The following is an 18,086-nucleotide window of genomic DNA, read 5'->3' on the forward strand; positions in this document are numbered from 1 at the left end:
CGTCAGGTGGCCAAATACGGTCCTTAAGCAAAATGCAACAACACGTGCTTTCGTCCCTTTAAAAGCGGAACTCAATTGACGATGACGCGGTATTTCAGACCCGAACTCGTCCGCTCGTCACGTGATGCAATTTTAAATTCCGGCCAAAAAAATAAAAGGACGTGACGTCATTTAAGTCATGGCCGCCATCTTACGTATGGCTGGAACGAAGTGGCGTGTCGACATCGCCATCTTGCGTAGGGGGGGGGAACGAAGTGGCGAGAGTCAACACCGCCATCTTACGTAGGGGGGAAACGAAGTAGCGTGAGTCAACCGCCATTTTACGTAGGGGGAACGAAGTGGCGAGAGTCGACACCGCCATCTTGCGTAGGTAGGGGGAACGAAGTGGCGTGAGTCGACACCGCCATCTTGCGTAGGGGGGGAACGATGTAGCATGAGTCAACACCGCCATCTTGCGTAGGGAGGAAATGAAGTAGCGTGAGTCAACACCGCCATCTTATGTAGGGGAAAACCAAGTGGCGTGAGTCGACACCGCCATCTTGCGTAGGGGGGACGAAGCGGCGTGAGTTGTCAACACCGCCATCTTTCGTAGGAAAAGGAAATAAAAGGCTAAAAACTGCGCAGTACCTCTCGCGAAATTCACGTAACAAGAGCAGAAATGTGCATCGTCAAGTTTACGTAAGTTGATTTGAGACATCATACTGACATTTAGTAAACGTGTGTTTGAGTTGAACTAAAAGCTGCTGAAATTGTGCACTGTATGGAGTTTGAATGCTCTCCCCTGTTCTGCATGGGTTTCCTCAGTCTTGCCCGGGTTCCTCCCGTTGCTAAAAACGAGCTGAGCTGGTACTGTTACTGGCCAAACGTCGCAAATGCTGAAACATTACCCGCAAATTACTCAACCGTTGATTACACTCGGCACAAACATCGTCCCCCCTACCCCCTCTACTGGCAGGTCCACTTCTATCAGCCACGCGAAAGAAGAGAAAAAAAATAAGAAGAAAAAAATAAAAGAGGGACGGACTGAATCGCCATCGTGGGTGACGAAGCCCGCCCTGCAACCCGTTGCCGCGGCAACAGCTGGGGGGAGGGGGGAGGGGCTTCTTTATGACGTCACAAAGCTGTGCGTCACGTGGCCACGTTCCCCCGAGTAATATGGCCGCGGTGTGATCATCGCTCCCGCGTCGTCCCCCACCGATCGCAGCCCCACACATCACACAGGACACACACACACAGGGCACAGACGCACACACAGGGCACAGACACACACACAGGACACACAGACAACACGTGCGGGCCGCCCTTGACTCGTAGCGGCGGCGGTCGTGTCGCTCCGTGCGAGTTGTTAAGCCAACAGCACCAACAGCGGAGCTTCCCATCACAGCCACACCACCATCATCGTCCCCACCACCACCACCATCGTCGTCGTCGCGTGTGGTTGTGGTTCTGCGTTGTCGCGTCGCCGAGAGGCGTCGGGGAGAAGTTTGCGATGACGGGCCGCGGCACGGCGAGCCGCTTCCTGCAGGCGGTGCTGCACAATGGCGTGGGCCGATTCGTGTGTCAGCTGCAGCGGCTGACCCTCGTGCTCAGCAAGGAGTCGCACTCCAGCAGGGACATGCGGTGAGCGAGAAGGAGATGTTAAGAGAGGTGTAAGAGAGGAGAAGGGGCTTCTATTAGGTGGGTATTTCGGTAAAGTCACGTAGGTGGGGAAAAAATAATGAAGTGAATAAAAATATTTTGATCATTTTATTCACTTTATTTGTATTATTGTTTTTCTATCTACGTGAATAAATTGATAAAAAGATGTTTTATTTGTATTCACTTTTTATTTTTTTATCTACGTGACTTTACCGAAAGAACCAAAAAATATTAATACAAATAAAGTGAATAAAATTATTTAAAAAGCATAAAAAGAAAAATGTTTTTTTATCATGTTATTCACTTTATTTGTATTATTATTTTTCTATCTACATGAATAAAATGATAAAAAGATGTTTATCATTTCCATTCACTTTATTTTTATAAATTTTCTATCTACGTGACTATGCCGAAAAAAAACAAAAAAAGAATAATACAAATAAAGTGAATACAATGATAAAAAAGCATTTTTATTATTTTTTATTCACTTTATTTGTATTATTATTTAAATTGTATTTTAAAAATAAAAAAAAGTTTTTTTAATTATTTGTATTCACTTTATTTGTATTATTATTGTTTTTATATCTACGTGACTTTACCGAAAGAACCGAAGAAGGTTTTGAGAAGGGGTTTAGGAGATTCAAGGTGCTGGTTTTTGACATGCGTCCACACGACACATGTTCACTCCACTGCTGGATGAAGGCCTCTCCAAGCCTTCACAACGTTGTCCCTCATTAGTGCCATACTACTGGCGTAATACAATCAATATTAATCCCGTTGTATATCATTGCCATCAACATATCACCATCACCACCCACCACAACCAATCAGGGCCGCTAATCAGCATCAACACCAAAGCTGTCAACGTAAATCACCACAATCACTTCACCACCATAGTCAGGAATGCAGTTCGTGCCCTCTGCTACAAACACTAGCTCAGTAGCAAGCATTTTATAGTTACAGGTTAGAACCTACCGAGATATTTCGGGTTATCATACACCTATCATCATATCACCACCAGAATGTTGAGAAGGTCATAAGTTCAGCAGATGTTTCGCTTAAGCAGGACACGTTTCTACATAAACAACGTTGGAAACACAGAGATGAACTGATGATGGACGCTTGTGTTGCGCCCGAAACGTCGTTATTTATTTTCTACCTACGTGACTTTACGAAAGAATCAAAGAGTATGGATTCCTGCAGTCACGAAAGCTTCAAATCAAGAATAAACTTGAGTTCTTCATTGATAGGGATTTGGGGCAGCACTCACGACTTGCTGTACAGGTCAAAGTTGAGAGAGAGAAGGGAGAGTGTGGCTTATATCTTTGTCCTGTATCCACATTGATCTAGGATCGGTATTCAACCGATGTTGGTCAGAATCAGAATATTAATACTGGAGGAATCCGATGAGCTATAAAGATTTTTGTTCACAGGTTGAAAAGTAAATGGTTTTAGCTCTGTTATTCGTCATTGGAAATAGCATTTATTTTTCTGGATATGAAACAATTTATGGAGTTATTAGACGCCGGGTGTCGCTGTTACCATCCGATTGAGTATAAACCTCAGAGGGATTGTGGTTGTCCTCGGCTGTTATTCACTCATGTCTCGTGATTCAGTAACAAGGATTGACGACACTTTTTTCAATCGAATTATAACACATCCAGGCGTCACATTGGCTTAAAAGTATCCTTCATTCGTCCGGGTACAGAGAAACATCTGTGCGCTCTTGAAGAGCCTTATGAACACGAGTTAAAAAATATAAAAACTGCATTGTGTTTTTTCCCGATTAATCCGTGTTGTATCCACTCTTCCTATAATTATCAGAAAATACTCTTATCCCAGTTACATTATTTACGTTATCAATGCATATACGTGGGTAATATAAATCAGGAAGTGGTGGGAAATGCGTATTAGTATCTACTGCTTGTTGTGGATAAGAGCAGTGTTCAACTTCATGTTGGACAGGAACTTGGGCTGTAAATAATTGGATACGAATCGTTTGTGTTGTATTCACCTGCAGGGATTTTGTGGAAAACCATTTGGTTGACTTTGCAAGGCAGAACAAGGCGACTGTCATCTACGTTGTACCAAGAAAAGATTCAAAACCAAGGCTTATTGCAGAGTACTGTGAGTATAATTACTTTGTGGAACATCTTTGAACAAAAACACACGAGTATTGTATTATACAAGTGGAGCATTGTTTAATCCCCGTCACATGCTTTAATGACATTCTGTTACAGTGAATGGCACTGTTCGAGATGTTTCGGTGGAACGCAAGACATCAGAGGAGATCCTATCGCAAGTGAAGCTCTTGAGCACTCAGTCAGGGCTGGACATTGTGCGGATCCGCAAACCGTTCCACACCGACTACCCCAGCATTCAAGGCATGTGGCAGCCCTTCACCAACAAGCGACCGACCATTAATATCGAGATGCAGAAGAAGATAGCTGCTTGCGTTGAGACGAGCAAAGGAGACACCAGCATATCCTGATCCTATACATAATATATTAAACTTGATTGAACACATCTACGAAATGAATATTGTTTTTTATGTTACACGATGGGTTTTCTCAATAAACACATTTGGTTAAACGACATGAAAACAATAGGTATTGAATATTTGAAAATGTAACGAAACTTTATTCTCGTGGTGTTAATAAAAGTCACGTTGGTAAGAAAAACATTTCCTACTTGATTCAAGGGCTCTTGCAACTCATCTGCTGTGCCGTTGTTGACACGCATTTCCTTCCACCCGATCTTGCATTGCGTAGCATTGTTTTCTGAGAAATACTTTTGTTTGTATCAACATGGAATGGCCCTGTATCTAAAACAAATAAGCATTGTCACTTTGATCTATTTGCAATGCTTTTGAATTGCCAAGTTCCCCATGCTCACAGAGGCCGTTGCAGCAAGTGGCAAGAAGGCTTTAGACACGTAGCACTGGTATTTGTCATCAGCATGCACATATTTAAGAGCGCCGTAACAAATTCTACATTCATAAGTCACATGGCAATAATAGGTACTATTTTTGTGGTAAAATGAATATGCAATCCATCAACCTTCATTTTCAATGAGGGTATTGTAAGGTTATCGTCCCGCCTTGCACCCGAAATGTAAAGCAACACCCAGCAGAGGGCAGCAATGCATATGATGTATGCATTGACAATTTTAATTTGCCACGAGGCTAGAAATATGCGCAAAGAAGCTTAAGTATGCAATACTGTACGTTTCAAAAACAACCTGAGATTTTGGGATCATTAGTGGATATAAATCTATTGTTTATAAGATGGTATTTCAATGCATGTATTCATTGTCTTAAGACTTTCGATCCATGCACCTCATGGCATGCGTGGGAATACGGGTATGTTTTATTTTTTACTAAATGTATACAGATAATACACTTACATTTAGGCATTCGGAACAAACAAGTCTGTATGAGCGTAAGAATTAGACCAAAAATAATGAATTCTTGTTTCACAGGTCTGAATCATGGCAATTGAATCATCAAATTGCCAGAGGCGATTTGAGACTGACCTTTGGGTACAAAGGTCAAATTTCCTTTTGGAAATACATTTACCATATTTAGTGCAACTTAATATATTTTTTTTAACAGATGTTCCGTAACCACAGAAATTGTGAAATTATCTGATCGTTTCCATACATATTTAAGTCAATGGAAAATCTTACTGAGGTAATTTACCAACCATTTATGTGCAACTTTAGTCACCTGCAAACTTTTCTGTACAAAGCACCCCAGCAACAGGGCTGCTTCGTTTTCACTTAACTAAATAAACCCACCAAAGCCATACAATGTGACAATTTGCAATGTCCTGGACAGGTCTCACGGTGGCTCACAAAGGGAACAATACTGGGCATGCTGAGAATTAATGGCCCGTTTCTGATAATGCCGCCTGCACTGTGTTTTGAAATGTTTCTTTTAAACAGAAAGGGAAAGGTGACGCAAATGTAACCATCTCGTATTTGCCGACCACGCTCAGCTGGGTCTGCACTGAAAGATAACGCGCTCGTCTCCCATTCAATTTCCATGCCACTCGCCAGGTGTGTGCCACCCAATCTGGCTGGTCAGCAGTTCCTCGTGAGTTTAGTCGGGCGGTGGTCGACTGCTGCAAAGTAAAGGAAGTTCATAAAATTTTAGACACTCGCTGATGATTTGATTCATTCTTCCGATCTGCTGCTCCGCAAGGCGCCTTTTACCTGTAAGCCCGCTTGCTTAAGCAGGACACAAGTCAATAACATATATGGGATTAGATTAGTGTGGGGCGTATTATTTAAGGAAGTTAAATAAATATTACCTTCATTTTTAAAGTATACCATTGAGGTACCTTTCCCTATTAACATTGGTAAGGGGTTTTAGCCAAAGGTTTACAAATTAAACCAGGCATTGGCTATTCATGCATCACAATGGATTACACTTGCATGTGCTTGTACGATATTTAAGCTTTGAGGTCGGGGAAAAAAAGAGTGAGAGATAAGCAAAGGACTACAGAGAAAATGGTTAAATCATCCATAATGCATTATTCCACGAACAGCCTGAAAGCATTAAGAGAGCTGTCACAGTACATCACGTTAGTCCATGCCTATTTGTGATTTAGCTTTTCATGAAGTGCTTAAAATAATAAAATGTTAGTCTTAGTACTCCACAGAAAGCATCACATTTCAGTCGTACAGAACCATGTTTATCCTATACATTTAAATCACAATTCAATGCCCAATATTTGCAGAACGTGTTTTTGTGTAAGTACAGTTTTACCAGTATTTTTTAATGTTCCCTTTTAATGGGTGAGTGATTACGGATGGACTGTATTTACTAGTGTTTGTTGAGCATATTTTAGCATTTTCATCACAGATCATAATAAATTACTGCTAAGAGTGAGGTGACTGGGTGGTTCAGGGGTCAGAACTGTCAACATAGCCAAAATACTGGGTTCAATCCAAGGAGATCCCAGATTTAAAAATGTAGTGAGTTAATGTTCTCAGCACAGCCACCAATGACAACAAAACAAGCACATTTTAAATTAGATTTTTTAAGTTGGCTAAAAAAAGATAGCAGGGGCACAGATAAAAGTACAGCTCCCGTAGAGTGGATAAGAGGTCCCTTTAAGGGATCCCAGTAGTTATGTGATACCAACTTCTATGGGTCATTGTCTAACAGAGGGTGATGCACTGTTTCGTGAGAGTTCCGTACGGACTTCATCTCATGACATCATGTCAATAGCACAATCGGATTAATTGCTGGGGGGGGAAACAGACTTATAAACAAATGGAGCAAATGGCCATTGTGGCTATAACCCACAGCACTTGATCATGTTCCAACAGCTTGTAATGCTAACTACTCTGGCACGTGTCATGACGGATACTGCAAAATCCGACCATGTCCGTCCAGTGCTCGCCGAGCTGCATTGGCTTCCAGTTGCCGAACGAATGCATAAGGTTTTACTCATGACACGCAAAGTGCTTGCCACACATGAACCACAATATCTTGCTGATCTCGTCAAGGAGAATAAATCATCACGCGAACCCCGGTCATCCTCCCAGCGTCTTATGGCTCGCCATCGAACAAAGACTGTCACAACATGGCGCGCTTTCACATGCGCTCCTGTGGCCGTCTGGAACACCCTTCCGATATTGAGAATCCACTGGAGCTCTTCCCTGCACTTTTGATTAGAACGGTTGGTTACGTACGGTGCGAGAAAAGTTCAACATACATACAAACTGCCCCCACAGCAAAATATAGTAAAAAAAACTTCAAATCTAGATAGTAAATACTGTAGTAATGAGAATAGGTTTTCCACTTTTTTCTGGCAACAAACAGGTGTTAAAATCTTGATTTAAAGCTTTCGTGACTGCAGGGATTAATATTCTTATTTTAGAATTTCCCTTCTACGTGACTTTACCAAAAGAACCAAGAATATAGGTGTTAAGATGTTAAAACACCAAACTGAAACCTTTTACAAGGAATCATGTCTGCATTAACCACAATACTTGTGGTCAGAATGCAAAGAAAAAATTTACTCAGATAATATATGCATTGTCCTTGAAACTGATTTATCCACACGATTCCTTGTAAAAGGTTTCAGTTTGGTGTTTTAACATCTTAACTGTTTTGTTGCCAGAAAAAAGGGGAAAAACCTATTCTCATATTTTAGTACTGGCAAAGGAGGTCCCATGATGTTGCTGCTAACCCCGAGCTCTCATTACTCTGATAGTGTATTGTATTTGTGCTGGCCGCGTTTTGGCGTCCTCTGGTCTAACACTGTTTTGAGACAAGGCTCAAAAGAAAGGCGTCTCTGGAGTGGACCAATCAGTTTCAAAGACAATGCATATATTATGAGTGTGTTTTTTTTTTGCATTCTGACCACAAGTATTGTGGTTAATGTAGACATGATTCCTTGTAAAAGGTTTAAGTTTGGTGTTTTAACATCTTAACACCTGTTATGTTGCAAAAAAAGGGGAAAACCTATTCTCATATTTTGGTACTGGAAAATGAGGTCCCATGATACTATAGCAATGTGAACAAGAGAGGTGCACTGTGGACATTTACCTATGCAACATGATTCACGCTGCCTACTATTCTTTAGAACTGCTTTTTGTGATTTGTTGTTTTGTCGTTCCCTCGCACCTCCCATTAAGCACGGTTGGCATCGTATGGTGCGAAAGAAGTCAAACATACGCCTTTAGACGTTTTTTTCTTACCACTTATATCCCGAATATGCTTCTGACGTCATAGCATGAGATTAAAAAAAACTTTGTAAGAGAATGGCTCATGGAAGCAGATCCATTTCAGATCCCTTCAAGTGACCTCTGGTCCGCAACAGTCATGGGTGGCACTCTCCCACCCGTGCTGCCACTAACAGCAATGTTCTTCGCATGATAGTAAAACCAACATTTTTCATTCTCAAGGCTGGGATTTTTCCGCATTCACTGTATAACCAAATTTAAGTGAGCATTTTACTAGTAGGAACCTCCTGGTTACACCAGCCCACAGGGGATTATTGTGTCCGTCCGTCGTGCATCCAAAAATGGGAGGGGTGGGGCTGGGTGGAGAGGGGAGGGTGGGGAGGATGGGGAGGGGCTGGGTGGGGAGGGCTGGGTGGGGCTGGGTGGGGGGTGGGAGGGGTGGGCTGGGTGGGGCTGGGTGGGGAGGGGAGGGTGGGAGGATGGGGAGGGGCTGGGTGGGGAGGGTGGCTGGGTGGGGAGGGTGGGAGGGGTGGGGCTGGGTGGGGAGGGGAGGGGCTGGTCACCCCGTGGTGCCCTTATAAAACTCAACGTTTAACCTACTCACGCCGGCTTGTGCACGCCCTCACAGTCGGACATATTGGCGGAATACACCACGCCGCCGTTGACCCTGGCCATTGACCGAGCAACCCAACGTTCCTACCAGCTCCCTCCGCAGGAATGTGTTTACGTGCAATAATTGCTTACCAGGCTGACGCCATCAACTCACTACGCTCGACAATTCGGATTAATCACGGGCAGCCGTTAAGATTTCAATCTCAGGGATCTGTGGGACCAGATGTGTGCATTGACCTGGCCACCAGGTGGCTCACTCAAAGGTTGCCTGAACTCTCGTACATGTAAGGGAATAGTTTTGGACGACATGTTGCCAAGTCTATTCACCGAAATCAGTTGCACGAGTACGTACTCTCAAGCAGTTTACCTAGATAATGTAAATGTTCTGTAGTGTTTGATCGAATGGATATCCTACGCGCAATTCTGTAAAATATTTGCGTCATCTCCGGGTACTCAGTGCTTTATTTCAGCTTTAAACGGAAGAGGTGCAGCCCTCCCCAATGGTTTTCTCGAGCCATTGCTGGTGGAAGGACCTTGACTCAAAGCAAGCTCAAGAGCGGTGTTCATGTGTGGCGTTCCTCACACGGATGATGTCCTATCGGCAAAAGTGCCCCCCCCCCCTCTGCAAATGAGTGAAGAACACTGCCTCTAGAGCCTCTCTGGAGGGTATTTGACCTATTCTTCCACACCAGCCAGACATATTGGAAGAGCAGGGAGTACCCACACTTTATCCCACCACAATTGACCTGCCGATCGACTTAGGGATACAGTACTCATTTATGCTGTTGGATAGACAGAGGCGAGTAGAATTAAGAAACTTGCACCATTGTTTCAAATCTGCAACGGGAGATCCAACTGGAAAGCATTGTCGAGTGTGCTAACCGTATACCCCATAACAGCATCCTCAGCTGTTTACCCTGTGATACATTAATTTGAGTTAACAGCAGCTATTCTGCCTCCTAAAAAGCTCAGCTTCTACCGCTGAAGCAACGTTGCAAGCTGGATGAACACTATCTGGCAGACACACAGGAAACTGCTCTGTTTACTTTATTCTTGGCGTTTGTTGAAGCTGGAAAGGGGAAAAAAATGGGTTGTGCACACAGGCACATGAAGGAAGATGCTGTCTACAGGCAATATTGGAGCAAAACAAATCTGAACGATGCGATAAAACGGGAGGATATTTTGTGAAAACAAATTTGAAATGGTTTCCCAATTGGCAACGCTGTTTGGTAATGAAATTTCCCCCAGCTTCAACCAGTGTTGAAATGACAAGGCTAAACATGCCAAAATAAATGTAAACATATCGTGTACCAGCAAAACGTCCCTCTTTAAAAAAAAATCTTTCAGCTAAACGTATGAAATTATTTTTGAGATGATTGAAAAACACTTAAATCTAATAACATATTTATCAAAATATGGAGGTGGCAAGCCACCATTTTCTATAACCACCGTGTTATGCAATGTATTGTTTACATTCATGCACAGCATATTTGTTAATTCACTTCTGGATGAGGGCCTCCCCATGCTACACAGGTCGTGGTACATGTGATTGAACAGAACTCTTATCCACAGATATGGGGGACCATTATCGGGGATCCAATTCCTGATTTTACGCTTATCCACGGGGTAATTTTCTTCACGGATAACCCCACGAATAGGAAGAACTTGCTATGCAACTCCTTTTATCATGGAAAGAAATCGAGTATTTGGAAGCCGCTTCACTATGTATTCAGGAAAATGGGTAACAGGAATAGGGCTGCATATGACGCAAGTTTTTTGCGGATGAGAGTTCTCATGTACTGTATAACATGAACCATTGGTCTGGAGGTTTCCAAGAATAGGAATATATACATTTCATAATATATCACAGCAATTCATATTTAATAATTGTATGAATTTAAGTGGCAATACTTTGCTTACAATAGACCTCTCTCAAGATGATATATTTTTAATGTAACAAATAAAATTCATACTTAGGTTTTTTTATTTCTATTATTATTTCTATTATTTATTTTTACCTACGTGACTTTACCGAAAAAACCTAAGAGTATGAATCCTTGCTGTTACGAAAGCTTCAAATCTAGAATGAAAATTCAGTTTAACATGAAGGCAGAAACGAATTACACGGACAAGGTAAAGTGTAGCCCTGAAATGTATTTCTCATGCCACTGCTGGTTGAACTTCCACTAGCAGGAGCTCCAGAGAACCCCTCAATAGGGTATTTGACCTTCTCTTTCACGCTGGCCATGCATCTTTGAAGAGTTGTGAGTACCCATACTTTACTCCACCAACACAACTTACTGCTCAACAGCAGTCTCCATTTATACTGGTAGGAACCTCCTTGTTACACCAGCCCACAGGGGATTACTTGTGTCCGTCCGTACGTCGTGAAGGGAGGGGCTGGGTGGGAGGGAGGGGCTGGGTGAAGAGGGAAGGGTGGGGCTGGGTGGGGAGGGGAGGGTGGAGAGGGGCTGAGTGGGGAGGGTGGGGCTGGGTGGGGAGGGGCTGGTCATCCCGTGGTGCCCTTATAAAACTCAACGTTTAACCTACTCACGCCGGCTTGTGCCCGCCCAAAGTCAGGCATATTTGCGGAATACACCACGCCGCCGTTGACCCTGGCCATTGACCGAGCAACCCAACGTTCCTACCAGCTCCCTCCGCAGGAATGTGTTACAGCAGTGTGCAGTCTCCAACTCTTATTCACTATCTCTCTGCACTCAGTGCCATGAAGAATGGTCATTGCCCGAAGCGTCACTTTTTCTATATTTTTCTCATTTTAAGACCGTGTCATTGAAGAATGTTGCTTTTTTGTTTTATATATATGCGTGGATTTAGGGGGATTTCATAAACTTGCACCATTGTTTCAAACTTTAGTGCCCAGAGATCAAACATGCCGACCTCTACATTGCAAGTCCAGTGTGCCAACCGTGACGTCACAGCAGCCTCGCTGACGCCACAAGCACGTGCGGTAGAGTATTTCTGCTTCAAGTTGGCGTGCCATCAGTGTGGTGTTTAAGAAGACACCTGTAGACACTTCCTCATCGCTTCTTATCAAGTCAATCGTCAAACACAAGCATCTGCTGTTCTGAAAGGCATGCCTACCAATGCAGGGATATGGGCACACAGTATTGTCCATTACATTATTTACAGACCGAGTGATTGCAACAATACTTGGATAAACATGTACAGCCACAGTAAAAACGCACTACAGTAACAATCTTGAAACCACAATATTTATTTAGGAAAAAGCTCTAAAATTACAAAACCACAACCCAACAATTTACAGTACTGCTGGACAAAATACAACTCCTTACATCTTTATAAAAAATAATTTTAACATGTACGATACAAACCTGTTTGACCGCCACCTTTAACATTGTATACATACAGTATTGTACAGATACAAATGCAATCAGATGTGTAATACATAGACAAGTGGATTAATTCAGTCGTCAGATTGTAATCGAATCCTTGTGAAGAACAAATAGTGTTTTTTTGTTCTTCTGTGCCCCAATGCATTCACAAGACCAACAACCAAACGCGTGTGCAATTTTAAAGTGTTGATGCTTACAAACAATGATACAGAGCTCATCTTATACGTGGCGATGAGGGGGGCCAATATCATGGATCCTATTATCCGCACAGGTGCAATTTTTACCCACTAATCCGTGGGATTTTTTTTGGAATAGCAAGAATAGGTCCATGGATAATAGGGGTTTCAGAAACATGTTCGGCTCCAGCGGATAATAGTAGTCGATAGTAATATTGTCACGGTTAAGAGTTCTGTAACTACGTAATTATGATCCAATTGACACTTCAATCAGTGTCAATTCTAGACACTGTAAACTACTGGTTTAAGATCATTCATATGCAAACATAGTATTTCATTATTAAAACTGCTTTATTTGTATTTTGTATTACCTCCCTGAAGTGATACAATTAGCTATTACATCAAAGGCAACAATTGATCTGCATATTGGCGAAATATGCACGGGCACTATTTCTTGCAAATAGATTGACAACCAATTTTGTGAAAATTGTTCACCGATCGATGCATTGCAGTATTAGGTCAGTGTGCTTGATTTCAGACTGGCTTATTAGACATGTGATGTGCCCAACCATATTAGCGCAGTTAAGGCTGATGTATTTTAGCTGTAAATCAACACCGAGCAAATGCCATTTTTATGCTCAACAGCCCAGGTAACAATTAATTCTGTGCATATTTACACGACAATATTTACACGCGAGCTTAAATAACTGCACATGTGCTAAACAATGCGTAATTTTAAAAGGCTAATTACAATAAGCTAGTTCACAGATGGAATTTATTGAGGTGACTGCTTCACTTACTTTACATCAAATATATACAGCCATGTAAAATTTATATTTTAAAAGCTAGAATGAGTTATACAACTTGTCGGGCAGGTGGGTTAATGAAAAGACCATTATAAAATATACATTTCAATAAAATGTGGCATAGATACTTTCGTGTCATGCTGGAATTCTGTGCCTCGTTCAGGTGAAAGTGACTCAATATGAGTCGAAAATGACAAGTTCACTACAGTGCGGCGAATCAAAGATGCACCGTGTTTGAGACATCAGTTACAACAGGATTCCACTTAACTGCGGAGGGTTTACCCCACTTATCCACAGGGAGAATGCAATCACATATAATCGCAGATAGGATGAATTTCATGATGAACTCTTATCCGTGAAAAATCTTGCAGATAATTGGAGTTATGCCACAGAAAAATGTAAGGGTAATACCGACAGCTATTCCGTGGGTAATAGCTACATGACTCCAATTAACAGCAATAATAAAAAAAATAGCTTAGAACAGGAATCCATTTCACAATGCAAGATGGGAAAAGCTAAGGCTGTGGAAAAAAATGAATGGGGAGAATAAGAGCATGAATACTAGTTCTCAAATCCCTACAGCTCCCATGGGTAATGGTTTCGAGGATTTTTACAGTTTTGTTTTACAAGGTTTTCATTATCAAAGGCGACTATAATAATTGTGGGACACTTTTTTTACCTTTGAACAAAATTTAATCGCATTCAGATTTTTCATACTAAATAAAGCCTAGATAACAGGCACGTATTTATCACTGGATAATTTGGCAGCTAAATTAATGTATTACGTTTGCACCCATGTTACAGCATAAAAAAATTGTGATCAGGAAAATGTACATCCCCTTTAAAAACCAACCTCTACCAGTGTATGCAATCAAATGTTCCCATAAGTAACCAGGTACAGTACATGAATACACAAAGGATCATTGGTCCTGAGAATGTGCAAAATGGGAAAGACACAAAACCGCGTATGGAACAGTTTTCATTTAAAGCACGGACAGTTCAGTCTGTCGACAACAAAAATTACCGACAAACAACCTGGTCACATAAGACAATATTATCCAGCAAAATGTTTAATCAAGCAAACTTTAGGCCAGTTTGAACCTTGTGGAACATCTTCCATAATGTTGAATCGGTCCAGAGGTTGCCTGCTTAAATAAATGCTGCTGGATAACATGTGAATGGAAAGGCAATAGGCCAATTATTAAAATATATTTGCATGTGAAGACTGTCGATATCTGTTATGCATGATACTCCACAACAAAGCAAAATTATGTCGGCCTCAGCGAACAAATGCCCTCCCCCATCAAGATTTGGCTTGCAAGACGGCATCTGCTTTGTGGGGCCCAGCGACACATTATCCCGGTGTGGGAAACTTCCACATCTGCCGGGGCCCCATGGGGGCGGTCATTGCAGTAGAAGCTCAGCGCTTCTCCATGTTTCCGCTCTACCCCCGACCCCTGTGCGTCCTTTCACATCACAGGGTTCTGGCCCCAAGGCACCTCTGAGCAAAGATAAACCACTTCACAATGTTGCAATGTTTACTGTGGGCCCAAGTTCGAAACTAAAAACATGCCAACAGCGCAGATATGGAGCTCTTGGTTATAGCTTTCACGTGACGTCTCTGTTTGTGGATGCAGTTATATGTGAGCTTTTATTCCGCCTCTAAATATTAATGTCATTACAGAAAAGAGCAACAATACTCTGCAAGGCCACACATCGTTCCCCCCTCAGGCTGCTTTCGACTTCATATGTGCAGTGTTCTAAATGACAAACTGTCAAGGCCACATTGTGTCTCGAAGCAGACGTTAACTTTTACAGGAAATCTGAATGGAATATAAATGCCTTCAGTGATTATAGCTTGCTGTTCTAGAAATTAACGGAACACATTTCATAAAGAGAACGAATGCACAGGTTGTGTCAGTGATTGAATCATTATTTGATTCACAGCTCTGTATTCAAGCATTCCGACATGGCAATCAGTGCCTGATCAGGTTCGTATGCTTCAGCCATTCATAATTCCAAGCCAACATTTAAAAGTTCCAATGTGTTTCATTACAGCCGTCCATATATCTTCAAATGCAGATAAAGTCTCGGTTTGCTTTGAGATATTTTACTGCCTTCACGTAGATAGGCATTCAACTCATTTGTCAACCACACCTGATCCAATGTGCATACTCCCCCCGCCAGCTCTTGCTCCCATCAGACACCTGAGACTTTGCGAGGAAACTGCAAGCGTTTGCCAGTGACCACGTGGCTTGTGTTCCGGTCAACCAATGACCACTCCAAAAGTACAGGTGGAGAAGAATATGATCTTAAGAAATGGACATTGCCTCAAGGCAGAGTGGCTTGTAAACACTGTCGCCCAATATCACCAATGGGTCCGAGGTCTTGGAACAAGCACAAGTGGGAATAAAAAGACAAACTTTCATATTGAGGTCTCAGCTGTTGGCCCAGATGTGTCCGCGATGATAATAAATGGCTTTGACTCTGGACCTTTAGGTATCGCATTTTGCTCCAAGTCTTTGGCCAAGTTTTTGGTTGGTGTTCCAGGACCTTTCAGCTTGTCCAGGATGCTTTCCCGACTGCTGTAGAACACGGGAGCATTATGGTGGTGTCCGTTCGGTCCACGTTTGGGCGTTGAACAGCAGTCCAGGATGCCGCCGTTGGGTGACTTTGAGGCTCCGCAGCCCACCGTTGAAAGGTTGCAATTTTGCCGGTTTCTGAGCAGCATGTAGCAGAGGAAAATGATGACGAGGATCGCAGTGGCGAGAAACAGGGACAGAACCACCACCACCGTGCTCGTATGCTTTTCGTTGCGAGGTTCGGGCGTGAGCGGATTGTAACTACCGCCATCGATTGTGATGTTCACGAGATACCGTGCGGCCAGCTGAGAAGTATCACTTTCCACTGAAAAGCACTCGTACGTCCCATAGTTGTCGTACCGGGATGAAACCACAATAAGACCGTCCGGCCGCAACTCTGAGCCCTGCGCTGGGGCCAGCGCCTTGCCGTTGTGGAGCCATGTCGCCTTCGCCAATTTGGATCGCAGCTCGCAGATCAATTTAAAGCCGCCCCCAATAGGAACGGCGACAAACACGGTGTCCATTTTTTCTGCTAAAATAAAGAATATATGCATTACACATACATATAAAATGCAGGAAACACGCTGTCGCAAAAAGATGCAGCCCTGTGGTGACTTGCTCACACTATTGGTCGCGCAAGGGCCTCCACTAGACGAGTTCAAGAGAGTCTCTCTGGAGGGCACGAGAGTAGATCTCTCTCTCTAGCTAATGTGTTTAATGGAAAAATCTAATTACGTTAAACTGGACAAATCTAATTATGTTTAACTTATGGAGAATGCAGCAAAACAAAGGTAAACAGAAACACGTAAGAAGTAAAGGTGTAGCCCTGCAAATTCTTGCTCACACAACTAGCGGGAGTTCAATATAGACCCCCTCTAGACGGTATTTTGAATACTCTTCCATCCTGGACAGATTTCTTAAAACAAGTAGGAGTATATCATCATGGGACCTCCTTTGCCAGTACCAAAATATGAGAATAGGTTTTCCCCTTTTTTTTCTGGCAACAAAACAGATGTTACGATGTTAAAACACCAAAGTGAATCCTTTTACAAGGAATCATGTCTGCATTAACCACAATACTTGTGGTCAGAATGCAAACAAAGAACACACTCTGATAATATATGCATTGTCTTGGAAACTGATTGGTCCACATCTTTTGGCGTCCTCTGGTCTTACACCATTTGAGACAGGCTCAAAAGAAATCTGTCTCTGGTGTGGACCAATCAGTTTCAAAGACTGCATATATCAGAGTATGTTCTTTTGTTTGCATTCTAAACCACAAGTATTGTGGTTAATGCAGACATTATTCCTTGTAAAAGGTTTCAGTTTGGTGTTTTAACATCTTAACACAGCTGTTTTGTTGTCGAAGTAGGAGTACCCAAACTTTACCTCACCACACGCAACCTGCTGATCGACTGTGGTGTTCCCATTTATACTGTTGAGTGGAAAGAGGTGGGGGGATTTAAGAAACCTGAACATTGATTCAACTGCCACACCTGGAAATTGAACCGTGACCTCTGGATTGCAAGACCAGTGTACCAACCATTATACAACGGCAGCCTCCATATATACAAATATTCATTTGAAATGCACATGGCATATATTGCCGCGAAACGAAGGATTCATTTAGAGGCTGGCAATGTTTCATGCACCTTACTCTCCCCATTTGCCAAGCCCAAGCCTGCGTCATTACACACATGCTTTCATTTAAGATAAAATAGGGCAGGTTTTTCCTCTTTTCATTACTAAAATAAACTTCAAACATTCGTGTAGTTAAAATTGCAAATTATAATAATTAAAGAACTTCCCAAATGACTGAAAAAGTGTAACCACGGCATGATTTTGCATCTTTCCCCCAAAAATAAATACAGGTCTGTCCACATACATATTTAAGACCAGATAAAAACGTAGTTTTAATACAGTGGTGTGTGTTTTTCAGGCACGTACCATTTTGAGCAGAGCAACGTGCAGCAATATTGTTTACATTAAACTCTTGCAGAAAACCGCTTCTGTAAAAATGCAAAAGCAAAAAAGAATCAACATTACGCCTGTCTGGCCACCTTTTCATACTAAACAAAACATTTACGGAGACCTCCTGGGGAAATAAAATCACATCACAAGGAATTAATTTAACCACAACTTACGGTAAAACAATATGACCTTCTTACATTACCATACGAATGACAATGCAGACTTTTA

At 42.3% G+C, this 18,086-nt stretch overlaps 2 protein-coding genes across 3 annotated transcripts in view; one reads left to right on the forward strand and one right to left on the reverse strand.

Annotated features, from left to right (window-relative positions):
- Nucleotides 1-1,135: 1,135 nt before the first annotated feature.
- Nucleotides 1,136-6,528, forward strand: MRPL43 (mitochondrial ribosomal protein L43). Its single transcript, XM_061553082.1, has 3 exons — nucleotides 1,136-1,620; nucleotides 3,659-3,765; nucleotides 3,879-6,528. Exons 1-3 carry the CDS (start codon nucleotides 1,490-1,492, stop codon nucleotides 4,127-4,129), a joined length of 489 nt encoding a protein of 162 aa, XP_061409066.1. The 5' UTR covers nucleotides 1,136-1,489; the 3' UTR covers nucleotides 4,130-6,528.
- Nucleotides 6,529-12,168: 5,640 nt separating this feature from the next.
- LOC133343455 (semaphorin-4C-like) overlaps nucleotides 12,169-18,086 on the reverse strand; it is a 51,503-nt gene continuing 45,585 nt past the window's right edge. The window contains exons 14-15 of one of the 2 annotated variants that reach the window (XM_061553084.1): nucleotides 17,835-17,896; nucleotides 12,169-16,416 (exon numbers count right to left, since the gene is read on the reverse strand). In XM_061553084.1, the coding sequence (XP_061409068.1) occupies nucleotides 15,731-16,416; nucleotides 17,835-17,896 (748 nt within the window). In that variant the 3' untranslated portion in view covers nucleotides 12,169-15,730. Of the gene's footprint in view, nucleotides 16,420-17,834; nucleotides 17,897-18,086 lie in introns of both variants that reach the window. The other variant, XM_061553083.1, reaches the window with a different exon arrangement.

Source organism: Lethenteron reissneri, chromosome 17 (genome assembly GCF_015708825.2).
Source record: "Lethenteron reissneri isolate LAM-NWPU_2019-01 chromosome 17, ASM1570882v1, whole genome shotgun sequence".
Lineage (NCBI taxonomy): Eukaryota > Metazoa > Chordata > Hyperoartia > Petromyzontiformes > Petromyzontidae > Lethenteron > Lethenteron reissneri.

What these genes read in the sequence shown, in the direction of transcription:
- MRPL43 (XM_061553082.1), top strand. Translation starts at nt 1,490, where the DNA reads ATGACGGGCCGCGGCACGGCGAGCCGCTTCCTGCAGGCGGTGCTGCAC. An exon ending in CACTCCAGCAGGGACATGCG is followed by an intron (nt 1,621 to 3,658) that starts GTGAGCGAGAAG and finishes ATTCACCTGCAG; the next exon opens with GGATTTTGTGGAAAACCATT. An exon ending in AAGGCTTATTGCAGAGTACT is followed by an intron (nt 3,766 to 3,878) that starts GTGAGTATAATT and finishes ATTCTGTTACAG; the next exon opens with TGAATGGCACTGTTCGAGAT.